This window comes from Canis aureus, chromosome 32 (assembly GCF_053574225.1).
Source record: "Canis aureus isolate CA01 chromosome 32, VMU_Caureus_v.1.0, whole genome shotgun sequence".
NCBI lineage: Eukaryota > Metazoa > Chordata > Mammalia > Carnivora > Canidae > Canis > Canis aureus.
In genome coordinates, this window is record NC_135642.1 from 38642322 (window position 1) to 38665692 (window position 23371).

General features: G+C 55.3%; 1 protein-coding gene across 19 annotated transcripts in view; it reads right to left on the reverse strand.

Annotated features, from left to right (window-relative positions):
* The window catches only part of TLE3 (TLE family member 3, transcriptional corepressor), a 68037-nt gene that overhangs the window by 32393 nt on the left and 12273 nt on the right, over positions 1–23371 (reverse strand). For 14 of the 19 annotated variants that reach the window (XM_077881706.1, XM_077881702.1, XM_077881694.1 and 11 more), the window contains exons 5-8: positions 14705–14767; positions 13088–13192; positions 4772–4976; positions 3044–3060 (exon numbers count right to left, since the gene is read on the reverse strand). In XM_077881706.1, coding sequence (XP_077737832.1) covers positions 3044–3060; positions 4772–4976; positions 13088–13192; positions 14705–14767 — 390 coding nt within the window. The remainder of the gene's footprint in view (positions 1–3043; positions 3061–4771; positions 4977–13087; positions 13193–14704; positions 14768–23371) is intronic. The other 5 variants (XM_077881690.1, XM_077881707.1, XM_077881703.1 and 2 more) reach the window with 1 other exon arrangement.

Genomic DNA, 23371 nt, shown 5'->3' on the forward strand with positions numbered 1-23371 from the left:
CATGCCATCCTTCATCGGCTGGACCCGACCGGAATGGGGAGCCTGACGGGGAGCAGGGACGGCGGGCCTTCTACATGCAGGTGGACAATTTGGCATTTTGCGTGCACGTCCTACTGTTCCACTGCGCGACCTCCAGCCACTTCAGCGAAGCAGCAGGGTTATAAAGAAACAAAACCTGCAACTTCGTGAAGCCTCTCCCTCTGAAAGGTGGAAAAGGCATAAAGGCAGGCAGGAGAACACCCCACAGAGGAGGCGGTTGGCTGGCTCGGGGTGCCAGGAACGGCGCACGTTGCACGGGGCTGCGGGGCCAGGGAGGGAGGAGCCGCCACTAGGGGTACCTGCCAGCAAACCCGCGCCCCCCAGGGCCGCAGAGCATCAGAAGCAATGCCTCTCTAGGTGCCTGCTGGGGTTTGCTCCTTTCTAAGAGACCAAACTCTACTTCCACCCCTTTTTCCTGAGCACCTCCCCTAGATCGGGCCTGGGGCTGGGGGCCAGGGATGGAGGAACGAGCCAGACCCAGTCTCCGCTCCGGGGGCTTACGGTACCCAGACCGCAGGGCGATGCAGGCCGGTCCAGCCGCATCCCCACGCGCACGGACGTGCAGGACACGGCCACGGCGGGGACGCAGCGGGACGTGGGTAGAGAAGGGCACCCCGAGGCCCCTCCCGTCTCCCCCACTTTCCTGGAGGCCAGAGCCGGCGTTTGGGGGGGCCAGGGTGGGTGGAAGGGGAGGCGGTGTGGGAGCCAGCCGCACAACTTCATTTCCTTTCCTAAGCCGGTTTCTGGGCAGCCCTTCCCTGCCAAGTTTCTGCCCGAAGCAAATTAAAATGGCAGAGTTATCAAGCCTTGAAGAAAAAAATGGAGCTTCTAATGGAAGCGCGGCCCAGCCTTCCCGAGCCTTCCCCAGCCTTCCCGAGCCTTCCCCGCAGCCGCGCAGGAGCGCTCGGCCGCGATTCAATTAGCCGCTGCGAGCCCGAGCCCGGCGGAAAAATCAGCGCATTTCATTTCATTTCCTCCGACGGTGGCCACTGCGCTAAGCAGCAGGCTAGGCCCTCTCCCCTCTCCCCACCCTCCCCTGTCTTCTCGCCCCTGTCCCCCTTCCCCTCCTCTCCCCTCCCCTCCTCTCCTCTCCCCTCCTCCCTGGCAGGGGGAAGCGGCTGAGGGCGAGGGGGCAGGGGCTGCTCGGGTTTCTCCTCGCGACCCGGTACGTGGCTGGGAGAACAGCGAGCCCTTTCTTCTCCTGCAGTCAGGCTGAAAACCCTCGCTGCTACCGGAGAGAGTCATGTCAGGCATTTAGCGGCATCGATCCAGCCCTCCTCTGGCTGGCAGGCGGCCAAAAAACTAAGTATTTTTTATTGCTTCGGCGAGGCAAGGAAATATGAATGAAGCTACCTCTAATTGGACTCCAGACTAACCCCTCTGGGACCGCTTCCAGCCCGTCCAGCCGTCGTCCCCCCCCCTCAACCCTGCCCGCCACCCCCTGCTCTGCGCGGCCGCGGCCCTGTCCTTCCTGCGGGGCCTCATCTGTTGACAACCTGGTTTGCAGAGGGCTGCTTACTGCAGGCTGCACGGCCTCCGCCACCAGGGCCACAGGCACACAGGCCCGCCGCTGCCTCACCCGCCCCGGGGCCCCGGATGGATGGGGTCTGGACTCACTCTCACTGGGCTCTCCAGGGACCCCAGGGTGCCCCCCTCGGCTCCCAGCCCGCCCTGCATGGGTGTGGAGGCTCTTGGGGGCTCCCCGGGGGGCCTCTTTCAGCAGAAGGCTTTCACGGAGGACTGGGGTACAAAATGCAAACAGCAATGGGGAGGACGACAATGTGAAGACAGAGGGTGTCGGGCCTCAAACCCCCGGGTCACTCGCAGCGGCTACTTGTTAACCGGGTCACCTCCTGATGCTGGGTTCTGCTACAAGGCTGGCTGGGTAGGAATATGCACGTGTCCCAGATACAGACACTGAAGCTCCGAGACCGGGCGTCCCATGAAGTGGGTCCCCCTGGGTGACCAGACCCCAGGCCTGGAGGAGGTCCAGTCCAGCCCCCACTCCCACCGAGGCCAAACACCTCCCCAAAAATGCCACCTCCTGAGGATCAACATTTACTTAAAAGCAATCAAAATGGATTTTCAGCTTCAGTTTTTCCCTTCCCAACGTACCTAGCCATCGCCGGGCCCAAACGTGCACCCGGATTCCTGAGCACATGGGCAGGTGGAGAGGGGAAGAGAGAGCACTGTTGCTAATTGGCAGGTTAAAAAAGTCAGCCTGGTGGAGGGCCGGGAGGGAAGGGGGTCGGGAGGGAGCTGCCCGAGGAGGCTGCCGTCTAGATGGTTAGTTAACTGCCTGACCTTCCAAGTCCTACTTAACACGAGGTAATAACCAAAGCCATCCTAACAGATTAGATGGCCCCAGATACAAGGACAGCGATGAGGAATAAAATAGCTTTGCTAATCGCTGGAGGATTTTTTTTATCCAGACTCCACTGCGCTTATTCAGAAGGCTTATTCACTTGAAACAGAACCTCTGAGCCTCAGTGTGATCAGAAAGATTTACAACAAATCTCAAAGCTGGCAGACACGCAGACAGCCTGGCCTTAATGCTTGCTCGCTAGCACTTTCTTAAACCAAGTTAAAGCCCAGAGCAAGGAGAAACCTCAGGCGTTTGGAGGAAGTGGGGAGTTATAGGATCATAGGGGAGGCTGCCCGCTTGGGAGGAGGGAAGCAACCCTGCCCAGGACACAGGGCCCTGGGCCGCCCGGGGACTCCACGGACTGGCCAGCTGCCCTCTCTGGTTAATCACCTCTCCTAAAAAAGAGGGTTAGAGCTCACTTAAAGCTACCCGTTTGCCAAATGATGGAAGGGAAGCCTGGAGAGATGACAGGTTCCCCCCAACGGAAGGTCACTCTCAGCAGGTGGCAACTCCTGTTTCATGACAACCACCACCCCACCCCTCCAGGACCCCACGCGGTCCCCTCTTCCTCCCCCTTTCTCCTCCTCCTCCTCCCAGCACCCCAAACACACTCCAAGGCTCCCAAGTGCTGACACTTACCGCGCTGGATTCTCTTTCTTCGGGGACCGAAGGCCCGGACAGGAGGAAGGACAGGCCCCCCCAAGACAAAAAAAAAGACAAAAAAAGGGAAAAAAGATCAGTCTCATGCAGCTGGCTTCTATGCTTTGCTAGTTCATGCGTTTTAAAATGGGCAGCAGTCCTAGCCCTCTGAGTCATTGTGGGCCAGCCAAGGTAGGGCTATTAGGTGACGTTTCCCACTTTGAAAATTAACCCCCCCATTCCCAATGCCCCCCCCTTGGCCAGCAGTCCCGGGTGGGGTGGGGGCCTGTGGCCTGGCTCTCCCTGACATGCCAAGAAGGGCACGGAGATTATCGGTCAGCCCTTTCTGCAAGCCACAAGTTTGGAAAGGGTCATGCTACGCAGAACACCTAGCGGATCTGGGGATTGGGATCTGGGGATTGAGAAAAAAACAAAGAAAGGAACCGTGGGAGGCGTTTTTGTTTTTTAACTAACGCCATGCTGCAGGTCTTTGCAGAGAAGCCCCGGATTATTCTGCGCAGCCGAGCACGAGCTCCCCGATTCCCCTCTCTGCTGTGCGGAGCCCCTCTTCCTCCGCCAAGTGGACATACAGCATGGTCTGCTTCCCAGGTTCTGCTACCACCCTAGCGCGCCCTGGCCTGGGCCGGATGGGGTGGCACCCGGGGGTCCTGGAAGGCACTGGCCCTATGCCCTGGTAGCTACGGGCCAACCAAATCATGGTGTACACCTGCAACTTACACAATTTTGTAGGTCAACTATATCTCAATAAAACTGGGAAACGGATCCCTGGGTGGTTCAGCAGTTTAGCGCCTGCCTTTGGCCCAGGGGCTGATCCTGGAGTCCTGGGATCGAGTCCCGCGTCGGGCTCCCTGCACGGAGCCCGCTTCTCCCTCTGCCTGTGTCTCTGCCTCTCTCTCTCTCTCTCTATGTCTATCATGAATAAATAAATAAAATCTTAAAAAAAAAAACACAAAAAACTGGGAAACAATATCTAAGGGCAGGCCACATGAAGTGGCAAGTTTTGAAATCGGCCTGCGAGGGAGCCATGACGGTGTCCTTCCCCAACAAACCAAGCCCTCCTGGGCCCCCCGGGGTCCTCCTGGCGAGGGCCTGGTGAAGGAGGCTGGGGTTCCATTTCCAAGTCTTTCCAACCACCTCCCTGCAATAGCGAGATCGCTACTTCTGCTCAAAGGCCGTCGACTTGCAGCTCTCTCCCCGAACGCCAACTGTGTACCTTTCCCAAGGCACCCGCGTTGGTGGGACACATATGCTAAGTTAAAAGCCAGGATCTTGGCCCCTGTTCTTTGAGGACTAATGATGAAACCTCCTCCAGGGGTAGGATATAGGAGGATGGCAACCAAGGGCTCATTCTGGGGAACTCTCGCTCTTCAACGCTGATGGGAATTGGAAAAAGGCCCCCAGCACAGACTGGAAGGCGTCCTGAAGGAATAGGACTGGGCTGGCCCTTTAAGGATGGGCAGCGTGTAGCTAGGTGATGGGAGGGTGCTGGAGAGTTCTTCCGGAACAGAGACCGCCTGCCACGGAGCAGGGATTGGAGGGTGGGGCTCTGGTTTCCATGTTCTAGGCATTCAACAGATGGCACCTAATCTTTTGCTAACTCCTGGCCCCAGGCTGACAACACTTGCTGTGTCCCCTGGCAGGAGGACCGACTGGAGGCCCCCCCACCCCCAGCCCAGCCCCACCCTCTGCCCCAGCTCTGGGCCGCACCTCTGTGGTCTAGTTCATGGTGATTCTTCTCGTCCTTCACCGTCAGGTGGGCCTGGCTGCCCAGGGCACCGAGCGCCAGCAGCCCGGAGCTGCTCCCCGTCACCGGGGGGATCCCTGGAGGCTGGAGACCTGATGGGTGGGGTGGTAACTGGACCGGGGGGCCGTGCGTGGCGTGGGAGAGGTGCTGTGCCTGGAGCTGCTGTTGCTGCAATGAAGTGGGTGGTGAGCACAGCTGAGCAGGGACAGCGGGGGAGGCCGCTGGAGGTGGGGGCGGGGGGGCGGGGATGCCCTCCCAAACCTCTGCCCCCAGCTCAGTCCACATGCTTTCTGGCTGAAGGAAGTCCGTTAACTGAGGGCAATTAAGGCACAAGATGTAGGTCTTCAAACTCTCCACTTATCCCTCCCCCACCCCCCCAGTTTTGGGACGAATTCCTCAGGGTGCATTTCCAAGCCTGAGATAAATACAGCATGCATTTAAAAACCAAAGAGTCATCAGGGCTCCCTCTCTGGGGCGTGGGGGGGGGGTGTCCAATTTTAAGTCAGCCGTCACACTTGCTCATGCTTGCATGCCTTTGAACATTCACAGCCAGTGGCTCCCAACCCTGAGCCCGTATCCTGGGAAACCTCCCTAATTCTCAGGAACTCCAGACCGGCTAGCCGAAGCCAGGGCCAGGCCATAGAAGAAAATTTCCGAGGTCAAGGGGAGAGCTTGGGGCCAGCGGAATGACAGCTAATCTCGCTGGACATCAGAGCGGAGAACGGAGGAACAGGAGTGGAGGTTTGGATCTAGACAGCCCAGGATTCAAATCCCAGCTTTGGTAGTTCCTAGCTGTGTGACCTCAGGCAGGCTACTCCTGAGTGATCTCCTAACAGCAGCTACCATTCACCAGAGGCCTTACAACGGGCCCTGCACTGTTCTAAAATCCCTACACCTGCATCAAGCTCTGTACAGTCATCATCACGGACATTAACGGTAACAATCCCCAGGCCAGGCTTCTGCTCCGCGGCTCCCTGAGGCCCCAGGTACCCCTGGTCACACTAGCCCTAGGGTATTTCTCTTTCCCCTCCGCATTCCACACCCAACGGACTGGCATGGGCAGCCTGGTTCCCTCCCCAGCAGCCGCTACAAAACGACCTTTATCTTATCGTTCTTAATTTTGTGCCAAGAACCACAGGAATTATGGGGCGGGTTACACCGCAGCCAAATACTTCTGAGGAGTGGCTGGGGCCTTGGGTATGCTGATATTTACCTCAGTGAGCACAAGAGAAGGGAACCAACATTTACTGGATGCCCGAGTGAGTGTGTGGCACTTCCCAAATATTCTGACCCTTGCGCCCCAGGTGGCAAAGGAGGGCTTGTGCCCATTTTACAGATGGCAAACCGACACGGAGAGGGCTGGAACCAGCCAGGTTCAACCACTAGCGCAAGAGATCTGGACTCAAATCTGTCAACCACCCCTCTTATCCAAAGCGTGTTCTTAAGGAGACCCCCCAAAGCAAGAAGAGCTGGTAGGGATGACAGAGAGTGAAAATCTGATAAGCTTGCCTGTCAGTATAAACTTGGCTCGGAGGCCACGGCTGGCAGACAGGAGAACACGGGGGAAGGTCTACAGTTCTGGTTGGAGGGGAGGCCCTAACTTAACTTAATGCAGTTAAGTTTTACAGTCAGGGGGTCCTAAGAACCTTACTCTCCCCTCAACTATGCAGCAAACTGCAAACCTGGGCTCACCTGCAAGCTAAAGCCAACCATGGCCACCACCACCCCCTGGCCCCCCCCAGGGCTTTTCTTGCAACTCTGGGTTAAAGGCCGGGACCAGTGGCCATCGCTCAGAGCTGGGACAGCTACTATTGGATGATTTATGGAAGCGGCTGGTGGGCACTGACCCCAGATCTGCCCCAAAATGCCAGCACAGAAACAAAGCCCAGCCAGGGGACCCCAGGCAGAGACCCAGCCCAGCCCAGCCCAGCCCAGTGACTCAGGCTCTTCTTGGGACCCAGAGGCTTACATCTGACCTCCCCTACCTTTTCTCTTTAAACAAATTATAATTTGTTAGGTCTTACTACAGGAAGGAAAAAATGTGTGGTCAGAATATATTACATATAGTATGGATAAAAATATCGCTCTTAAAAAATTACCCTTCCATCCCACTCTCTAGAATTTTCCTTTACGAAAATCTACAAACGGTAAACGTATTCCCAAATAAATAGGCTCTTGCCAACCTTACTACTACTACTACTACTACACAACTGGATTTTCATTTGAGGCTGTTCTGTACAGATTAACACGTCCTTCCCAATGGCTACCCATCATTCCCCGGTGTGGGCCAACCATCCAACTCTATCTACACGCCCAGTCTTAAAAAATGGGTCTCCGCCAGCAGCACTGTGGTTTTAGACCAGTTGCTGACAGGCCCTTTAATTTTGCCAGTGTTAACTATTTCATAAAATCTCAGAAAGCAAGGAGTGAGGTATTTAATCCACTTTTTACAGTGCACAGCCGGTAAGACCGCTGGAGGGAGACGGGAGGAGGAGGGCTTCAGGGAAAGCAGCTGCAAGGGTATAAGGCTGGCTCCCTCCATGAATAAATCTGATGCTACCAATTTGTGCCCAGGGAGAGACGCAGTTGAACCATTCCAAATACCCCAATTCCTACCTTACCGGGGAAGCTCTGCTCTTACCCAACCTTCTGGACGCCCTGCCCAGTTCAAATGCCTCCTCCTCTGGAAGCCCTCCCCATCCTCCTGGTCAGCACCGATGTCTCCCTGCTGAGTCCTAACAGCCCAGACACCGGGGCCAGACAAGCTAAGGCAGGCGTCCAGCTCTACCCTTTATCAGCCGCGAGACCTTAGAGGAGTCCGTGGACCGAGTCTCCAGGCCTTGGTTTTCTCATCGTGCGAGGACCACATGCATTATGCTGCATGTCAAGGCCGAGTAGGTACTCAGTTAACGTTAGCAAAAACCGATGCATGAATCACAAATATAACCATTTCTTTCATCTTTATGGGATGCTTGCCAATTTGTGAGTTCCAGGAAGATGGGAACCTTGTATTTTCTGTCCTGGCACCTCCAGTGGCGGCTGGCTTGTTTGCTCACAGCACTTCCACTGGGTAAGTACGTGATAATGTTGGAAAAGGCAGACAAGGGAGAGAGGCTGGAAGTTAAGTCGGCAGAGCAGCTCTGTCCAAAAGTGACCATCCACCTCCCAGATCTGTGCCTCTTATCCAAGGCCTGCTGAGATACAGCTAGAACAGCTCATGGGGACAAGGAGCACAGCGGAGTGTCCTGCTTCCTGGAAATGTGATCCTGCAAACCGGCATGAGAAACTCAGAACAAAGGCTATAGTGGCCGTTTGGAGAACCGTGGCTTTCAAAGCTGCGGAGCTTCCAAGCCTGGGGGGGGGGGCGGGGGGGCAGTTTACTGCCGTAGTATGTCAGACATCAGTGTCTTCTTTGCAACAGAGGAAAAGGAAATTTCCATATACTTCTCATCTTCAAGTACAAAAGCACAACCAGAAAGAGACGTCCTTTGTATGGTTCGAAGGCACAGTCAGGAGGGGCCGGCAGGCTCCAGGGAGTAGGGACATAAGAGCCAACCTCCAAGGCTTATCTCTTCTTGGGGCTAGGGCAGATGCCAGCGCTTGCTGGGCGTGGCGTCTGCTCATCACAGTCTCGGATGCAAGAGAGTGAAACAAAATTTTCTCCCCGGCAGGGCAGGGGGAGTTGGCTGGCAACGATGCACCTGCCTTGCTGTCCCATGTCATGGCCCCTGCCTCTCTGCAGGCAGGCAGGCGGTGCGCGACCGGCTGTCTCCAGGCTGCACTTCAATCCCCTGTGGCGCGTCCCTGACTTCAGAGGACGATGGGCTGAAATACAGCACCATGTGAGTGGGGGCGGTGACAAGTGGGGAGAAATGGAATCAAATCCACCCTCCAAGAAGGGACTGAGCTAACCACTCTGCTGCAGCCCATCTCCGGTTTCCATGACTCCTTCCAATACACTCCTCCATCCGATGCTCCACCTCCAACCCCCAAAGAGGGGGCTAAGTGCCTGGAACCGAGCCCACCCAGGAGTACTGGTCCCTCCTGTAATATTTCAGGCCAGACCACAAGCATGGTCAAAGAATGTGTCCCACGGGCTCTAAGTGTATCCCCGTCTTCCACGCGTGTGTCAAGTGCCCGCGCCCTGTGCTCAGAAGGTAGGGCCTCTTACAGGAGAGGCTGATGGGGAGGATCTTCCTCCCAGAGTATGTGTAATTGGATTATGCACATCACGCTTTAATGCCTTTGCTGGCTGATTTAATGCTTCACTTCTCAGGTTCATGATTTGGGTTAAACTTAGCGAAGTTGCCTAAGCATTTCCAGAGCCAAGCCCCACTGAGGACACCCACCAGAGGAAGCACAGAGTTCTGACTGCATAAAATGAACACTTCCTGCCTTCCCAGGAGCCCTGGGCCTTCCCCGTTCCTTCTGCCTATGTGGCTGGTGGGCCCCACAGCCCCGCGAACTGAGCTCCTGTGCTCTCTAATAGCTTTCAGAGCTCCCAACAACCCTTGCTACTCTATTTCGGACACGGGGATGCGCTCGAGGAGCCAAGCAGAGCCAGGACCCGGAGCCAGCATGCCCTCTCCCCAGCACGCTGCCGGGCTGAAAGAACCTGATGTATTCTGGAACATGCTCTCTCTCTGCCTTCTTCCTCGTGGAAAACTCAGTCAAGTGAATCCCGTGCATCTACATCCCAGAGTGAATGCAAAGCCCTCAGGCATGGCTTCGAAATACCATGTTGTCTGTGACAAGCTACAATCTCCCTCTTCCTCCTCCTCCTCCTCCTCACTCCACCCCCTAGCTCAAAAAAATAAAAAAAATAAAATAAATCAAGTCAACACTGTTATGTCTCCCACTAATAAATCTCCAAGAGAATGCAAACCAAACTGTCTGGGGGCAAAAAGGGTAAGAGTCCCTCCATCCATCAGGTGCAACGACCCTGGACCAACACAGAGGGATGTAAAAGAAGGTTCTGGTAGTGGTTGCTAGGTCGGCTCACAGGATCTACAATCTGCCTAGGAATGCCTTCTGCAAGATGCTGCTCCAGGGACGAAACCCCCCTCATGCACAGGGATCCTCACCCTCTGCAGATTCCTCTCCCAACAACAAACGGCCTAGAAGAGGACGGGGCCTGCAATAACTGGGGTCTGTCTGCCAGGCCCTGGCCAGCACAGAGGCATCTTCGGACCTGCCTTCCTCTGGGGGATACCGGAGTTCCCCAGTGGCAGGTCGGGGGTGGCGCTGGCCAGCAAGCCTGGGCTCCCCCCAACTGCCACTCTCCCTTCACACCGACCTGATGCTGGATCGCGTCCTCCTCCCCAGGAGGCCCTAGAAGCACTCTACTCCACGGGATGAATAAGCCACGACAGGTGCCCGCACCAGATACACCGAACTGTCGAGCCAAGCGGCAACCTCAGAGTCCTTCCACCCCGGGCCCAAGAGAGCCATCAACACCAGATGAAGCAGGCACGCCGCAGGGACTTACCGAGCCCTCCTCTGTCTTTTCACAACTGGAGAGACTGAGGCCTGGAGGAACAGAGTGCCTCGCCCAGAGCCCAAAGCCTCAATCCCGGAGCAGGGGGCCGGGCTGCTTCTCCCCCCAGACCGGCAAACCCAACAGCACCACGGGGCCGGGGGGACAGACCACCAGCCGCTACCGAGAGCCCCGCCCCGGGCCCTTCCCTCCGTCGCCCTTTCCTGCTGGGCCCAGGCCCTGCCCTGCCGCCCCAGCCTCCACCCACCTTCCCCAGCCTGCTCTGCTCGCTCCTCCCCTGCGAGCCAGGCCGCCCCTTCGTGGGGTGCAGTGAGGCCTGGCTCCCCAGCCGAGCCTGCCTCAGCTGTCCGTAATTCCTGCCTTGTGAGGCTCCGTCAGGCGCGGCGATTAGACGGCCGCCTGCTTAATGACAGGGCGACGGCTGCATTCACTCCGAGCCCGAGAAGCAATTACCTTGGAAATGGGGGTCACAGGCCCCACTCGTTGGCTTTAATTGAATTCCAATATCTGCCTCGAGCTGCCTTGACCTAACTTGTAGCTTCCTAAATACTACTTAAAGGAAGTGGAGCTAATCCAAGCAGCACTTCTTCCCCAATCTCACTCTTTTCTTTGAATTCAGAGGAAAAAAAAAAGTTATTTTCCTAAGAGGATTTTAATTCCAAAGAGGGAGGCAGAGCGGGAGAGGGGACCCGCTGTGGCCACTGCGTGGATGGGAGGGCTCAGCCTGGACGGGGGGTAGGACGAGGAGCTGGGAGGGGTGACGTTTCGGAGGACAGAACTCTTGGTGCACTTCCCACCCCCGTGTCTCCCGTCCACCGCTCTCAGAGAGCCACCAAGCCAGCGGCGGACAGGTCCCTGAGGCTGAGGTCCCGGACACTACGTGACCGTCCTCGAATCACTTCCCCTCTCTGTAAATCGAGGGCATTGGCAAGATCAGGGTTTCTCCAGCAGAGGCCATCCTGCCACCTCTGGGGACATCTGGCATGTCTGGAGACACTTTGGGGAGTCACAGCGGTGTGTGGGGGCTGCCACTGGCATCCAGTGGGTAGAGGCCAAGGTTGCTGGGGACATCCTACCATGCACAGGTCAGGCCCCACGACAAAGTGTCTCGCCCCAAACTTCGTAGCGTCCAGGCTGAAGAACCCCGGGCTGGCTGACCTCAGGAAGACAGTAGATGTCACGAGACTATGGTTTCCCTTTTGGGGTGCTGCCTCCCCGCTCAACAGCTAAAGACACTGACCACTAACTCATGTTCCCCTTTCTGGACTCTGCTCCTCCCCAGCACTGCCCGGCTTCAGACCCGGCGAAGCTCCCACACCCTCCCGAGGCAGTGTTCAGCAGCTGTCACTGGACGGAGACGGGGACAGAGCCACGTACCCGCCACAGGTCCCAACAGCGGGATGGAGCAGTGGGAGCCACCACCAGCCCTGTGCCACCTTGACCCCAGCCTCCTAGCACTGCTGGGCCAGCAACATGAACTGGTGCATTCCCTCTTTTATTAGATACAGAAACTGAGGCCCGCGAAGAGGCAGGTCCTGCCAAGGTCACACAGGAAAAGAACCGTAACTAGAATACGTGTCTCATGGTTTCTGCCCCAGACCAAAAACCCAACTGTCATCATTCATCCCACCCACGCGCAACACTCTGGGACCTCTGGTTCCACCTTGGAGAAAAAAAAAAACATCTCACATGAGAACAAAAGAGAAATGAGGACCAAGCAGGGTCCCAGAATGTTAGGGCTGATGGGACCTTAGCCATTTGGGCCACTGCTTCCTTCCCAAGCCTGACTACCCTTCGGAATGACCTGAACAACTTCAGAAACACAGACTCCCAGTCCCACCCTCAGACCTAATGGAAAAGAATTTCAGAGCAAGAGCCCCGGAATCTACATTGTTCAGAAGCCCCTGCTGGGGGGCCCTGACCTATAGCTGTCTGCGGATGGGAAGTGGGAAGCAGTGATCTTACCTACTCCCTTCATTTTAGGGACAAAAGGTGGACGGATATACCTGAGGCTAGGAGCCTTGCCCAAAGTCACATGAAAAAACGGTTTCTCCTCAGCTGCTGATCTTAAATGTCCTTAGCCTCACACCAAAGCAGGAGAAAGACGCTATGTGAATCCAAGAAGTGCATTAAAGATGTGAGCCAGATTGGGACGCAGAAGAGGAGAGATCGGGCTTCCTCCTTTCACCGGGAGGGGGTGGGGGGGGTCCTACCACATGTGGACCTCACAAATCCCCCCTTGGGCATTTTTCCTGCTCCCAGTGAGTGAGACAGGACTCCTACAATATCCCCAGCTGGAATTCACAAGGGTGCATGATCAACGCTCAGCCAGATAGCTCCGTGCATGGCACGAGACCCAAACCCAAATTCCACAGCACATTTCAGATCAACAGTACAGCAGAGACAGTTCTGATCCCAGGTGGCCAAAGAAGGGCAGACCTTTGCCAGGGAGGGGACTCAGGGCGGACAGGCCCCCCGGGAGGCTTGAGGAGGAGGCTGGGTGTGAGGGTTACCTCAGGGCCCGCCTCCCTCAATGGTGGGGACATCAAAAGCAGGGGGAGGTTGGGGCTGATGAGTTTAGAGGTGGATTTGGGGCATGTCGGACAACCCTTCAATTTGGGGGAGCAGGAGGCAGTTGGGGAGCTAATGGGGAGAGAGAGCCCCAAATGGGTCCAAGCCCATGGGAAGCCGGAGCCCTGGGGCCGCCCTTCTTTGAGGCCAGCTAAGGTCAGGGTCGATCTCTGGTTATGGTAAATGAGAGGAATAAAAGGGCTATACACACGGTGAGAGGCAGATTGGGGAGTCCACGTACCCCGATGATGGCATTTAGCTCCGTCATGGTGACCTGCTTGGCACGTTCTACTGCCTGCGCCACCTGCTGCTGGTGCTGGAGGGAATAGGGAGTTTGGGTTAGATGCACTGCCTTCCCACCTAAAGGGGGCACAGGGAGGGCAGCTCGCGACGGGCAGCGACGCAGCCCCCGCCCGAGGCAGAGGACGTCCTCCAAAGAGGTGGGACACTTTTCAGTGAACATGTATTACTTCCCAGACACCTGTTTTAAGGTAAAATAGAAATGAGCCCCTGGATGGCCAACAGTCACCCACCTCCCTCTACACATACAAAAAACCTTCCTCCTGCGCCTCTGAATACGAGCTGGCTATGAGAGGATGTTCCTCATTATTAATTTTCTAAATGCGGCGATGGTATTCATCCCTTAGAAGGGGCGTTCCCGTATTTAGGAGACGCAGCTAGACGAGTGAGTGGTGAGTCAGGATTTATGTTCAAGGAGTTCAGAAGAAAAGTGTGTAAATCTATAGAAACCCAATCCCTAGCTAAGTAAAGAGAAAGATGAAAATGTCTAGAAAGATAAAAAAAAAAAAAGTGGCACGAGGAACCCTAATATAAACCAAGGACTGAGCGTGATGACGAGGTGTCAATGCAGGTTCATCACTGCAACACATACACCACGCAGGTGCGAGAGGCTGGTAACAGGGGAGATCTCTGTACCTTCCACTCATGGGTTGCTGTAAACCTAAACCCGCTCTAAAAAATAAAGTTGATTTTAAAAGAAGGTATTTTTTTGGTGCGTTCATTCCCTTTGGCCTTGGGATAGCACCTGCTTCGTAGGCAGCTATCCCCCCTACTAGGCCATAAGCTCGAGGACGTCACTATATCGTGTTTTGACACGGACTCAATCATTTATCGGTTGCCCCTCTGACTCAGAGACCTAGGAGTCCGGGAGGGAGTGGAGGTGGTCACAGCGCCTGAGGGGGCAGAGGAAGCAGGGCCTGCCCCAGCTGGAGTGAGCTCTGCTAGCCAGGATCAGGCCCTTCTCAGGCAGCTCACCTGTCTGACCTACACTAAGGGACGTCCTTGGAGATGCTGCCCTTGTCTCACCATCCACTGGCCTGGTCCAGGCCTCAGGTCAGGGGGTGTCCCTCGGAAGGTATTAGTATTGACTGCTCGTGCCTCTAGGGAGGATGCTCTGTCCTAGAGGCTAGGCTCCCCCTTGGGTACTCGTTCCGTTTATAGGCTCTGCCCCTTAGCACCATCTGGCCAAGCTTCTTGCTCCTAGACGTTTCCAGGTGTGGGAGATGGTCACAGGGAAGCAGAGGCTGGGAATGCTGGTTTGAATGGGAATGAGGGTGGGAGGCAAAGAGGGCACCCGCTGCCCATTGCTACCCTCCTCCGTGGTCTCAGACAGCGGCAGAGAACTAGTTCTACCGCAGTAGAACACCCAAATGCTCCCTCTGACGTGCTGGAGAAGTTTCTACAAATCCCCAAGTTGTCAGCTTCAGTCCATATGAACGGAGAGGGGCTGGGGCTCCAGGGAGACCCCGCCAGCCCCGGGTTGCACGCATTGGAAAGACAAGGAGGACACGGTTAAAGAAGGTCTTACCTCTTGTGACAGAAAAGGCATGATCTGTGCTAGAATCGTGTTCAATCTCTTCGCAATCTCTGTCTGCAAAAGAAGAGGAGACCGCGTGAAGCTCAGGCAAATAAATCAAATCGCCGAAACGTCACACAGGTAGAAGCGCAAACTCCCCCAAAACCGCAGACCCCGGGAGGGGCTCCATGCTCTCCCCCCTCGGTTGGCCGCCTGCCAGGAGCCTTGCTAAATAATCCCCAGCCCTCCCCCTGCCAGGCTGCCTACACTTTGTGGTGCTCCAATTTCCTATCAGAGGTGGTCTACGTGTTTGGTTCAGAATATACAGTCGGCTCTTGATGGAAGCCCTAATTAAAAACAAAGCAAAACAAAACAAGAACAACCCTCGCCCCCTGCTCCCGCCCCCCAATGCACACCCCAGGAAAATCTATTATGGGAGTGAAGCACACGGCGGTGCTGCCCAATGGCAACAGCAAGACAGACAAAGCAGGAGGTGACGGGAAGCCCCCAAAGCCACATGTGCCACAGGGCTCCCTGGGGGGTCACCATCAGACCTGGCCACAGGTGCCTTAGAGGGCCTCCTGCCCCGCTCCACGTTTCACGTTGCCTCTCCCCAACCAGGCTGATGTCTCCCCCACCCGGCCCGACATCCCATCATCAACGTTTCATTTTTTAGGGTAAAGCACTGCCTTCTTGAAAAAGCTGTTCAGGAGGTAATTCGTTGGAACCCTAATCCTTCGGAGAGGTTGATCATGAGCTGACCAATTCTCTGCTCCACCCCCAATATTCCAGCCAATGTCACATTTAGATAAAGATCAACCTGTCTGATCTGCTGCCCTGTCCTATGTGAACCCTCAGTCTCAGATCAAGAGCGGTTTTAAAAGAAAAAGAGGGGACGCCTGGGTGGCTCAGTTGTTGAGCATCTGCCTTTGGCTCAGGGCATGATCCCGGGGGTCCTGGGATCGAGTCCCACATTGGGCTCCCTGTATGGAGCCTGCTTCTCCCTCTGCCTGTGCCTCTGCCTCTCTCTCTGTGTTTCTCATGAATAAATAAATAAAATCTTTAAAAATAAAGAAAAGAAAGGAAAGGATAAGAAAAAGAGGGGTGCCGAATGGTTAACTGTGTCCAGACAGGAAGGCCCAGGCCCCCTGACAGACACGGCTCAGGATTGCTTTCCTTATCTCCTGCTGAATCCTCAGGCCGCCAGGACTGAGGTCCCAACTCAACTCCGGCTTCAAGGCTCTCATCAGCACACAGCAATCTTCCAGAGACAAAACCATGACAACAGCCTTTAAAAATCTGTGATCATCTGCATGTCAAATGATGCTCGATGAGAAATCCTTGTGCACTTAAAATACAAACAATGCCGTCTGAAGGCTTACAAACAGAACCCGGACCTTGGGAGAATTTCTGGGGCTGGCACCCCCATCTCCCTCGGACTCGCAGGCACTAATGGGGATGCCTCAGGGTGGTGAAGAGATAGGCCATCAACCAAACTGATGGGCTTTGTGTGGCCCTACATCCCGGGGCTGCTGGTCAGTGGCAGGCTCTCATACAGACAGGCCCCACTACGTGAGGGCCTCCTGGGTGGGGACCAGGGATTGCTACTCCCTCCTAAACACTCCGATCCTCAGGAGAGGGCCAGGGTTGCCCTCTGTCATCTAGGGTGGAATAATTCTTCATTTGAAAGGACCAGAAAACCCACTGACTGCCAATAATGGATCCCACTTCCAAATTCCAGGGTGGAGAGGGAGTATTCCCCTAGGTGAGCCCTCTGGGCCTTAGTGCCAGATTTGCACATGCTGGGTATGCTCCAGTAAGGACACTGGACACCAGGGCTTCTCAGCCTCAGTGCTGTTGATATCGACGCCCAATACTTCCTTGTTGTATTGTAGGGTTTTTAGCACCATCCCCGGGCTTCACCCACTACATGCCCAGCATGTACACTGTAAGGGATCCAGAAGATTACTAAGTTAATTACTGCATAAATTATTAGTCTAAGAAAGTGGAAAGAGTTCTTCTCCAATACAGGATCCTTTCTCATTTCTGCTCATCTTTCCCTCAACTGATAATGGGGAAGGGGTCATATATGGCAGGAGCTCTAGGACAATCAGCTAGTCTGCATCTCAGTCCAAACCTACATAGGGCAACACGGTCATTCGACTGTCACATGTTGATGTGCCCCATCAGAACAGGATATATGAAAAACAAAACACAAAACTGGGAGGCCTGGGTGGCTCAGCAGTAGAGCACCTGCCTTCAGCTCAGGGCATGGTCCCGGGGTCCTGGGATCGAGTCCTGCAGGGAGCCTGCTTCTCCCTCTGCCTATGTCTCTGTGTCTCTTATAAAATAAATAAATAAATCTTTAAAAACAAAACAAAACAAAATAGAACTAGGAGGTGGGTGGGCAGTGGCCCTTCACCAACTGGGTGAGGTAGTGCCACGGAGCCAAACCAACTGCAAGGCCATTTGGTGGGTCTCTGGTTGCTGCTCCCACCCCTGAGCCAGGAAGGCAGGCCGGCCCTGGACCTTCCCATTACTTTGGCCAACGCAGCAACTATACTTGCACAACCTCTGGGGTGGGTGGTTATAAAAGGGTTCCCATCTGTCGCTTACTTCCTCCAGCAAACAGGTCATGTGTCAGGGTCTTGGCGATTCCAGGCAAAAAATGAAAAGTAGCTGGCCTTGCCCCTCCTCGTACCCTTTAGCAAACATGTGGCCACAGGCTTCCCACAGGTGGGATCTTCCTGCAGGGCTTGGTCGGGCGCCCAGCATCCTCTGGCCATGAGGAAAAGAGACCTGCTGAGATTTTCCCATGGATGTGCCCAGTTCCAGGCTTGGCATCCAGGCCACCAGGTGACCACCACTGGCCCTCAGAAGCCACGTGGGTGGCTCAGAGCAAGTTCCCAGTCTCCCCTCATCCACTCCACTGGAAGCAGTTCCTGCCTCCGTCACCCACCTCCCAACACCACAAACATCCAACAAGGGCATGAGAACAACCCCACGCAGACAGGGAACCTTCTGGAGGCCGGGGATATCCTGGGCCAGAACTCAAGGAAGGACTGGCTGCATAAGACAGCATGACACAGGGCAAGGAGGCGGGCAGGACGGGGGTGGGGGCTGTGTACTTGGAGAGCGCTTACAGTGAACCAGGGCTCCCCTGCCCCTGGGTTTGGGGGGGTGGAAAGCACGCACATTCCTTCCCCTCCCAGCTGTCACTGCATGGCTAAGGCCTTCTGCGGAGTGCCACTCCCCAGCTGGTCTCCCAGGGGGCGGGAGGCAGAAGCAGGGAGTGAGCCCCACCCATCTCTCCGTGGGCCACCCCACCCTGGGAACGGGCTCGGCACACTGCTGCATCAAGGAATGAATGGGAAGACTAGGCCCTCATCAATGACTTTTCTTTAACGTTGATTTTTTTGGGGGGGTGGTGGCCATGAAGGGGAAGCTCCTGGAAATACACGCTGGCCAGACAGCAACAACAACCTCCCCAGCTGTTCCCAAGCACCTCCCAGGTGTGCACTCACGGAGGAACTCTCCGAGGAAGGACCTGGCCACGACCATCTTCACACCTCAGATGGGGAAATGACGCCTGCCCCGCAATGAGGCAACCTCACCAACGACTTCCTACCGGGGAACCCAATTTCGACATTTTGAGAGAGCTCAGAGAAGTATTTTTGAAAGGAAAGCTACCATCAGGGTTAATCATTGACAGCATTTCCGATGAGAACAGCTGTTAAAACAGCATTTGGTCCAACTCAAACAAGCCCTAAACATCCACTTCCAAGGGGTGGGGGGTAGAGGGGGATCAAGACATGTGACTTCCACAATTGGGACAGGTCACAAATCACAAACTGGGACTGGATGGCACGCGGGAAGGCGCCCCTTGGCAATGCCGGGCACCGGGTTCTCCGGCCTCCTCCCCAGCCTGCCCTCCGCGTGGGGCGCGCAAAGCCACGGCCTCCTCGGAGCCAGATCCTCAGATGGGGACCTGGGAGAAGGTAAGTGCCAGTGGCGGGAAGACCGCAGCCTTTGCAAAAAGAGGTGTCTGGGGAGGCGGGTGCGGCCTTTGAAAGTTTCTTTTCAAGTGCGGTTCAAAGAAGGCAGCTTGGCTGGTGGCAAAACATCTCGAAGGAGCTCGTCTAGCAGACGCAGACAGACGAAGCGGTTCGGGGAGGAACGTGCCCAGAGACCCTGTGAGATTCGGAATCTGTGCTCCCAACTGGGCGCAGAGAGTAACATCTGCCCCGCGTCTCCGGCGGGGTTGTTAGGCTAATAAATGACGGAACAAAGATAGTGGGGGGCAAGTGTAATTTCCCAAAGAACAATCTGCTCAGCGCGCCTTAGCAGCTCCTGTGTGCGTGATGATCGTCGCATGAAAGCAGGACCGGCGAACATTTTGCTGTGAAACCGAGGGGGCTTGAACATTCTGGAACTTCAGGTCTGACCACACTCCCACGTGCACGGTGCAGTCCAGCGGCTCACCAGCCCTGGGCCCCGGACCCGGGACGCTGAAGGGGGGGAGCTGGACTCTGCGCTTGGTCCTAGCCCCACAGCATCCTGCCAGTTTTTGATCCCTATTTTTTTTTTTTTTTTTGAAAATGTAGCTGACTACTCAACACAGTCCTTGGCCACTTCCACCCAATGGTCTCCCTGCTATTTTTTTTTTTAAGATTTTATTTATTCATTCATGAGAGACACACAGAGAGACAGAGAGGCAGAGACCCAGGCAGAGGGAGAAGCAGGCTCCATGCAGGGAGCCCAACGTGGGACTCAATCCCGGGTCTCCAGGATCAGGTCCTGGGCCTAAGGCAGCGCTAAACCACTAAGCCACCAGGGCTGCCCCCTGCTATTTATTTTAAACGGCCCCGTGGTCTGTACCCTCCGTCTCATTTTAACCTCAGCCAAATGAAAACAAGGAGAGGGAAAACCCTGCCACTGCAAAGAGCATGATAGGACCCAAAGCCTCACAGAACAAACCTGGCTTCTCCCCCCAGCTCTGCCTCCCTCTAGCTGTGTGGCTTTGAGGAAATTGCTTCCCTCCTCTGGGTCTCAATCCCCTTGTGTGCAGAACAGAGTGGCCACGCGGTGACTTTGTAAGATCCAGGAGCTGTCATTTAGAGCTGTAGCCTGCTACCCCTCCCTGCATGGCTCTGTGACCTATCCTTCGTCCATATAGCTCAGTAATACAGAGGCGGCCTGGCAAGAGCAGAAGGGATGATGAGAAAGAGAAAGAGACGAGCCACCTCAAGACGTGGCACCCAAGCCACCTCAAGACACGGCTGGGGTGCCGCTGGCCTGGGCTCCATCCCCAGGACCGGTCTTCACAGCACAAACCATTCAAAAGCAGGCGCATCTCATGGGTCAGTGTCAAGCAGGCCACTGTAGGAAGGGCTCGTCCTGCCCGCTGGGGCCTCGGGTTGGGTTGCTCCTCTAGAAACCCATGTGTATTTGGGGTGGGGCCTCGGTCCACTCTGGGGTTCTCGAATTTTAATCAGGTTTTACCCAGTTATCTGACTCAAGTCCTGGCATGTGCACGGTGAGTCTGCTTCATCTTGAATTAAAATCAGAGGGACACAAGGGCAAGTTGGGGGCTGTGCAGCAGGCGGCTATGGCAGCCGGGTGCCATGACCACAAAGCAATCAAATGTTGGAAGATTCTGGAACAATGCGCCAGAGTAATTTTAACTTAAAATATCCCATTGCATGTCCCAGGCAATTCTAAATTGATAGATCCTCAATTATTCGACTATAACATGAAATTCCCTGCCAGGCAGTTTCTCCCCACACTGAGCTTGGACAGCTCTGAAATAAAGCAAGTGGGAAGGCAGGCCAGGGACAAAGAAGAGGGCGACCTCCTGGCAAAAGGCAGGCTCGCGACCCCGCTCCATCCCCGCCGCGGGCTCTAGAGGAAGCCAGTACCAGCGTCTTTAAGGAGGGGGCAAATAAATGATCCACTTAGCAGCCCAGGGAGATAATGGCCCCTGCTTCTGGAGGGGCTGGGAGGGTTTACATCACAGATCACTCAATGACAGGTGAGCCTCCATAAAGGCCCTTTTAGCACTGACATATTGATCAAATTATATATAACTACAATGCCATTAAATATTTATGCCTTCTGAGGAAGCCTGCTGAATTCTTTATGCCAGGAGGGCTTGATACAAGCAAAGGCCCAGCCCAGTGTGACCCTGAGGATCTGGCTCCTGAGGGAGGGCACGGGATGTTGGCACTCTGTGCGCTAGCCCAGGAGCCCTTCACACAGATGAGGCAGGTGGTGAACGTATGACGTGCTTGCCCCCACCCAGCTAAGACAGGTGAAAGGTAAGAGAGTCTGGGGTCCCGGGGCTTGGGATGTGACCCTCTTCCACGTGCCCCCCTGGAATCCCACCCTCCTTTTTCTCTGCCTACCAGAAATCTCTGGCCCTTTCTTCCAAGAGTCTAGGGAGTAAGGGCATTGGGAATGGCGAAGCTGAGCAAGAGGGAAGAGCGTGGGGGTGGGGGAGGCGAGAGAGGAGGCATCTAGGCCACGGACCCTGCAAAGAGCTGGCAAGACCAAGTCTAGAGCCCTGCACTCCGGTCCCAGATCTGTCCTGCACTCTGGCCGCAGTTCCCACTGCATGAAGGAGGCAGATTTGGGTGCAGTATAAGCATCAGAGCTCTCAAAGATGCATCAGGTGCTGTGTGAGAGCGAGCACTCCGTCCTTAGGAGCATTCCACAGTGACCCAACAGGGACCCAGGGTTAGACACCACTCCATGGGAGAGACCTGGGCCTAGGTGACGGCCAAGTCCCTCCCTGGCTCTCAGACTCTACGACTTTCATTTCTCAGACTCTCCATTTCCATCCACCGGGCTTCCTGTTAACAAGATCCAATAATCTTTAAATATTTGTTCACTTTAATTTCTTGGTTCCCAAACACATTAAACTCTGCTTGCCTCCCACCCCCACTCCAGGGGATGGCCCTCAAAGAGCTTGCTTGTGTAGACAGAACAGGGAAAGCCTTTGCAGATTAGACCTTCCCCCAACACTGCCCATTCATCCCAGGCGCCACTCCCCCACCATCCATCCCTAGGCCCTCCGTCCTCTCGGTCTCCTCCCTCCCCTCCCTCCCCTCAGATAACCCTCTGCCTCCCTCCCCCACCTTCCCAGACTCCATTGGCCAACTCCCCGCCAGGAGGAAAAATTCTCAATTCATCCCCGTGGGGTTGCCATGGCAACCCCCAGCCACCTAATCCCCCTTGGAACATTATGCAAATCTCCCCTTGCCCCTCAACAGGCTGTAAAAGTCACATTACCCTTGCCGAGGCAGCTCGTTAAATTTTGGGGGTCTCCCCGTAAGGTCACCGCTACAAATAAAACGCTGGCTATGACTTTTTAAGGCCAGAGGCTCGCTGGGAAATCCGGGTGGCAGGAAAGGAAAATGAGGTGTCGGGGGGAAGGGACAGGCTGACTGCAGGAACAGAGCCCCATTCTATCCACCCACTGCGGAGTTCACTACCTAAAAGCACGCCCCTCTTAGACTGAAAGGGTCAGAGGGTCCTCTCTCTCTCCAGACAAGGATGGCAGGAGTGGTGGCATTTCATAGGCCATAAAAAATCAAGATCGGTTATTTTGAAACTTGTTTATGGGTCGGTGTGGGACCTCCTCCCAAATCACCACCGCATTCAACATCTCACTTTACAGATAAGGAGAAACCAGGCCCAGAGAAGGCAAGGAGCTGCCCTAGGTCACAAAGCCAGACCTTCGAGCAAGAATTTTTCCCCTTAGAGGAAGGGTTCATACCCTGAGTGGGGTGGGGGGTGGGGCATTTTTGCTCCCCAGGGGACATGTGGCAAAGTCTGGAGACAGTGAGGGTTGTCGCAACTGACAAACCGTGGGTAGAGGCCAGGGATGCTGCTAATCCTAGGGAACATAGGACAGCCTTGCCCCAAAGAATTATCCAGCCTCCAATGTCAATAATGCCCAGACTGAGAAACCCTGATCTGCACGTGGCTGACACACATTTTACCGAATTCTTAAAGGCCTTGACTGGGGCCCTAGAATCAAAGTCGTGACATACAGGTGGGTCTTGGGGTGGGACATGTGGGGAGACCACAGAAGACCACACCTTGATAGGGCCTATGGAGCAAATGGGTGGTTCGTGAGTGAAAGAGACCCGGTTTCTAGTTCTGAACCCACCTCCAGGTCCACTGGAGACCACGAGCCAGTCACTTACCCCAGTGAGGTCAGTGCTGCTGGAAGCCACTGCTCATGAGGCCTCTGCTGCAAGGCTGGCAGGCAGACCCAACAAACAGCACAAGGGAAGGGCCTCTGGGAAGTTCTACAAACCTCTGCGACCCCAAGGATCTTGGCCTCACTTTTTGAGGCCTTTGGGGACTCTACCCTCCCACCCCCCACCGGGAAAATACGTTGCCGAGGCCTTCCTACACGCAAGGGACCGTGCTAAGCAGTTACCATGCATCACCTTACACACTCCTGGTAACGCTGCCTGTAACCACACGGTCCAACAGATGAGGCCCCGTGTGCCTCGTGAACGTTAATTAGAACTCAACGTACAGCTCAGCAGCCACATCTTGAGTGCTCAGGAATCACAGGTGGCTGCTGGCTACCCTACTGGACTTTCCGCTGTTGCAGAAAGTTCTATTGGACAGCACTGCTCTGGTATGCAGGGGTCACGATTCTCC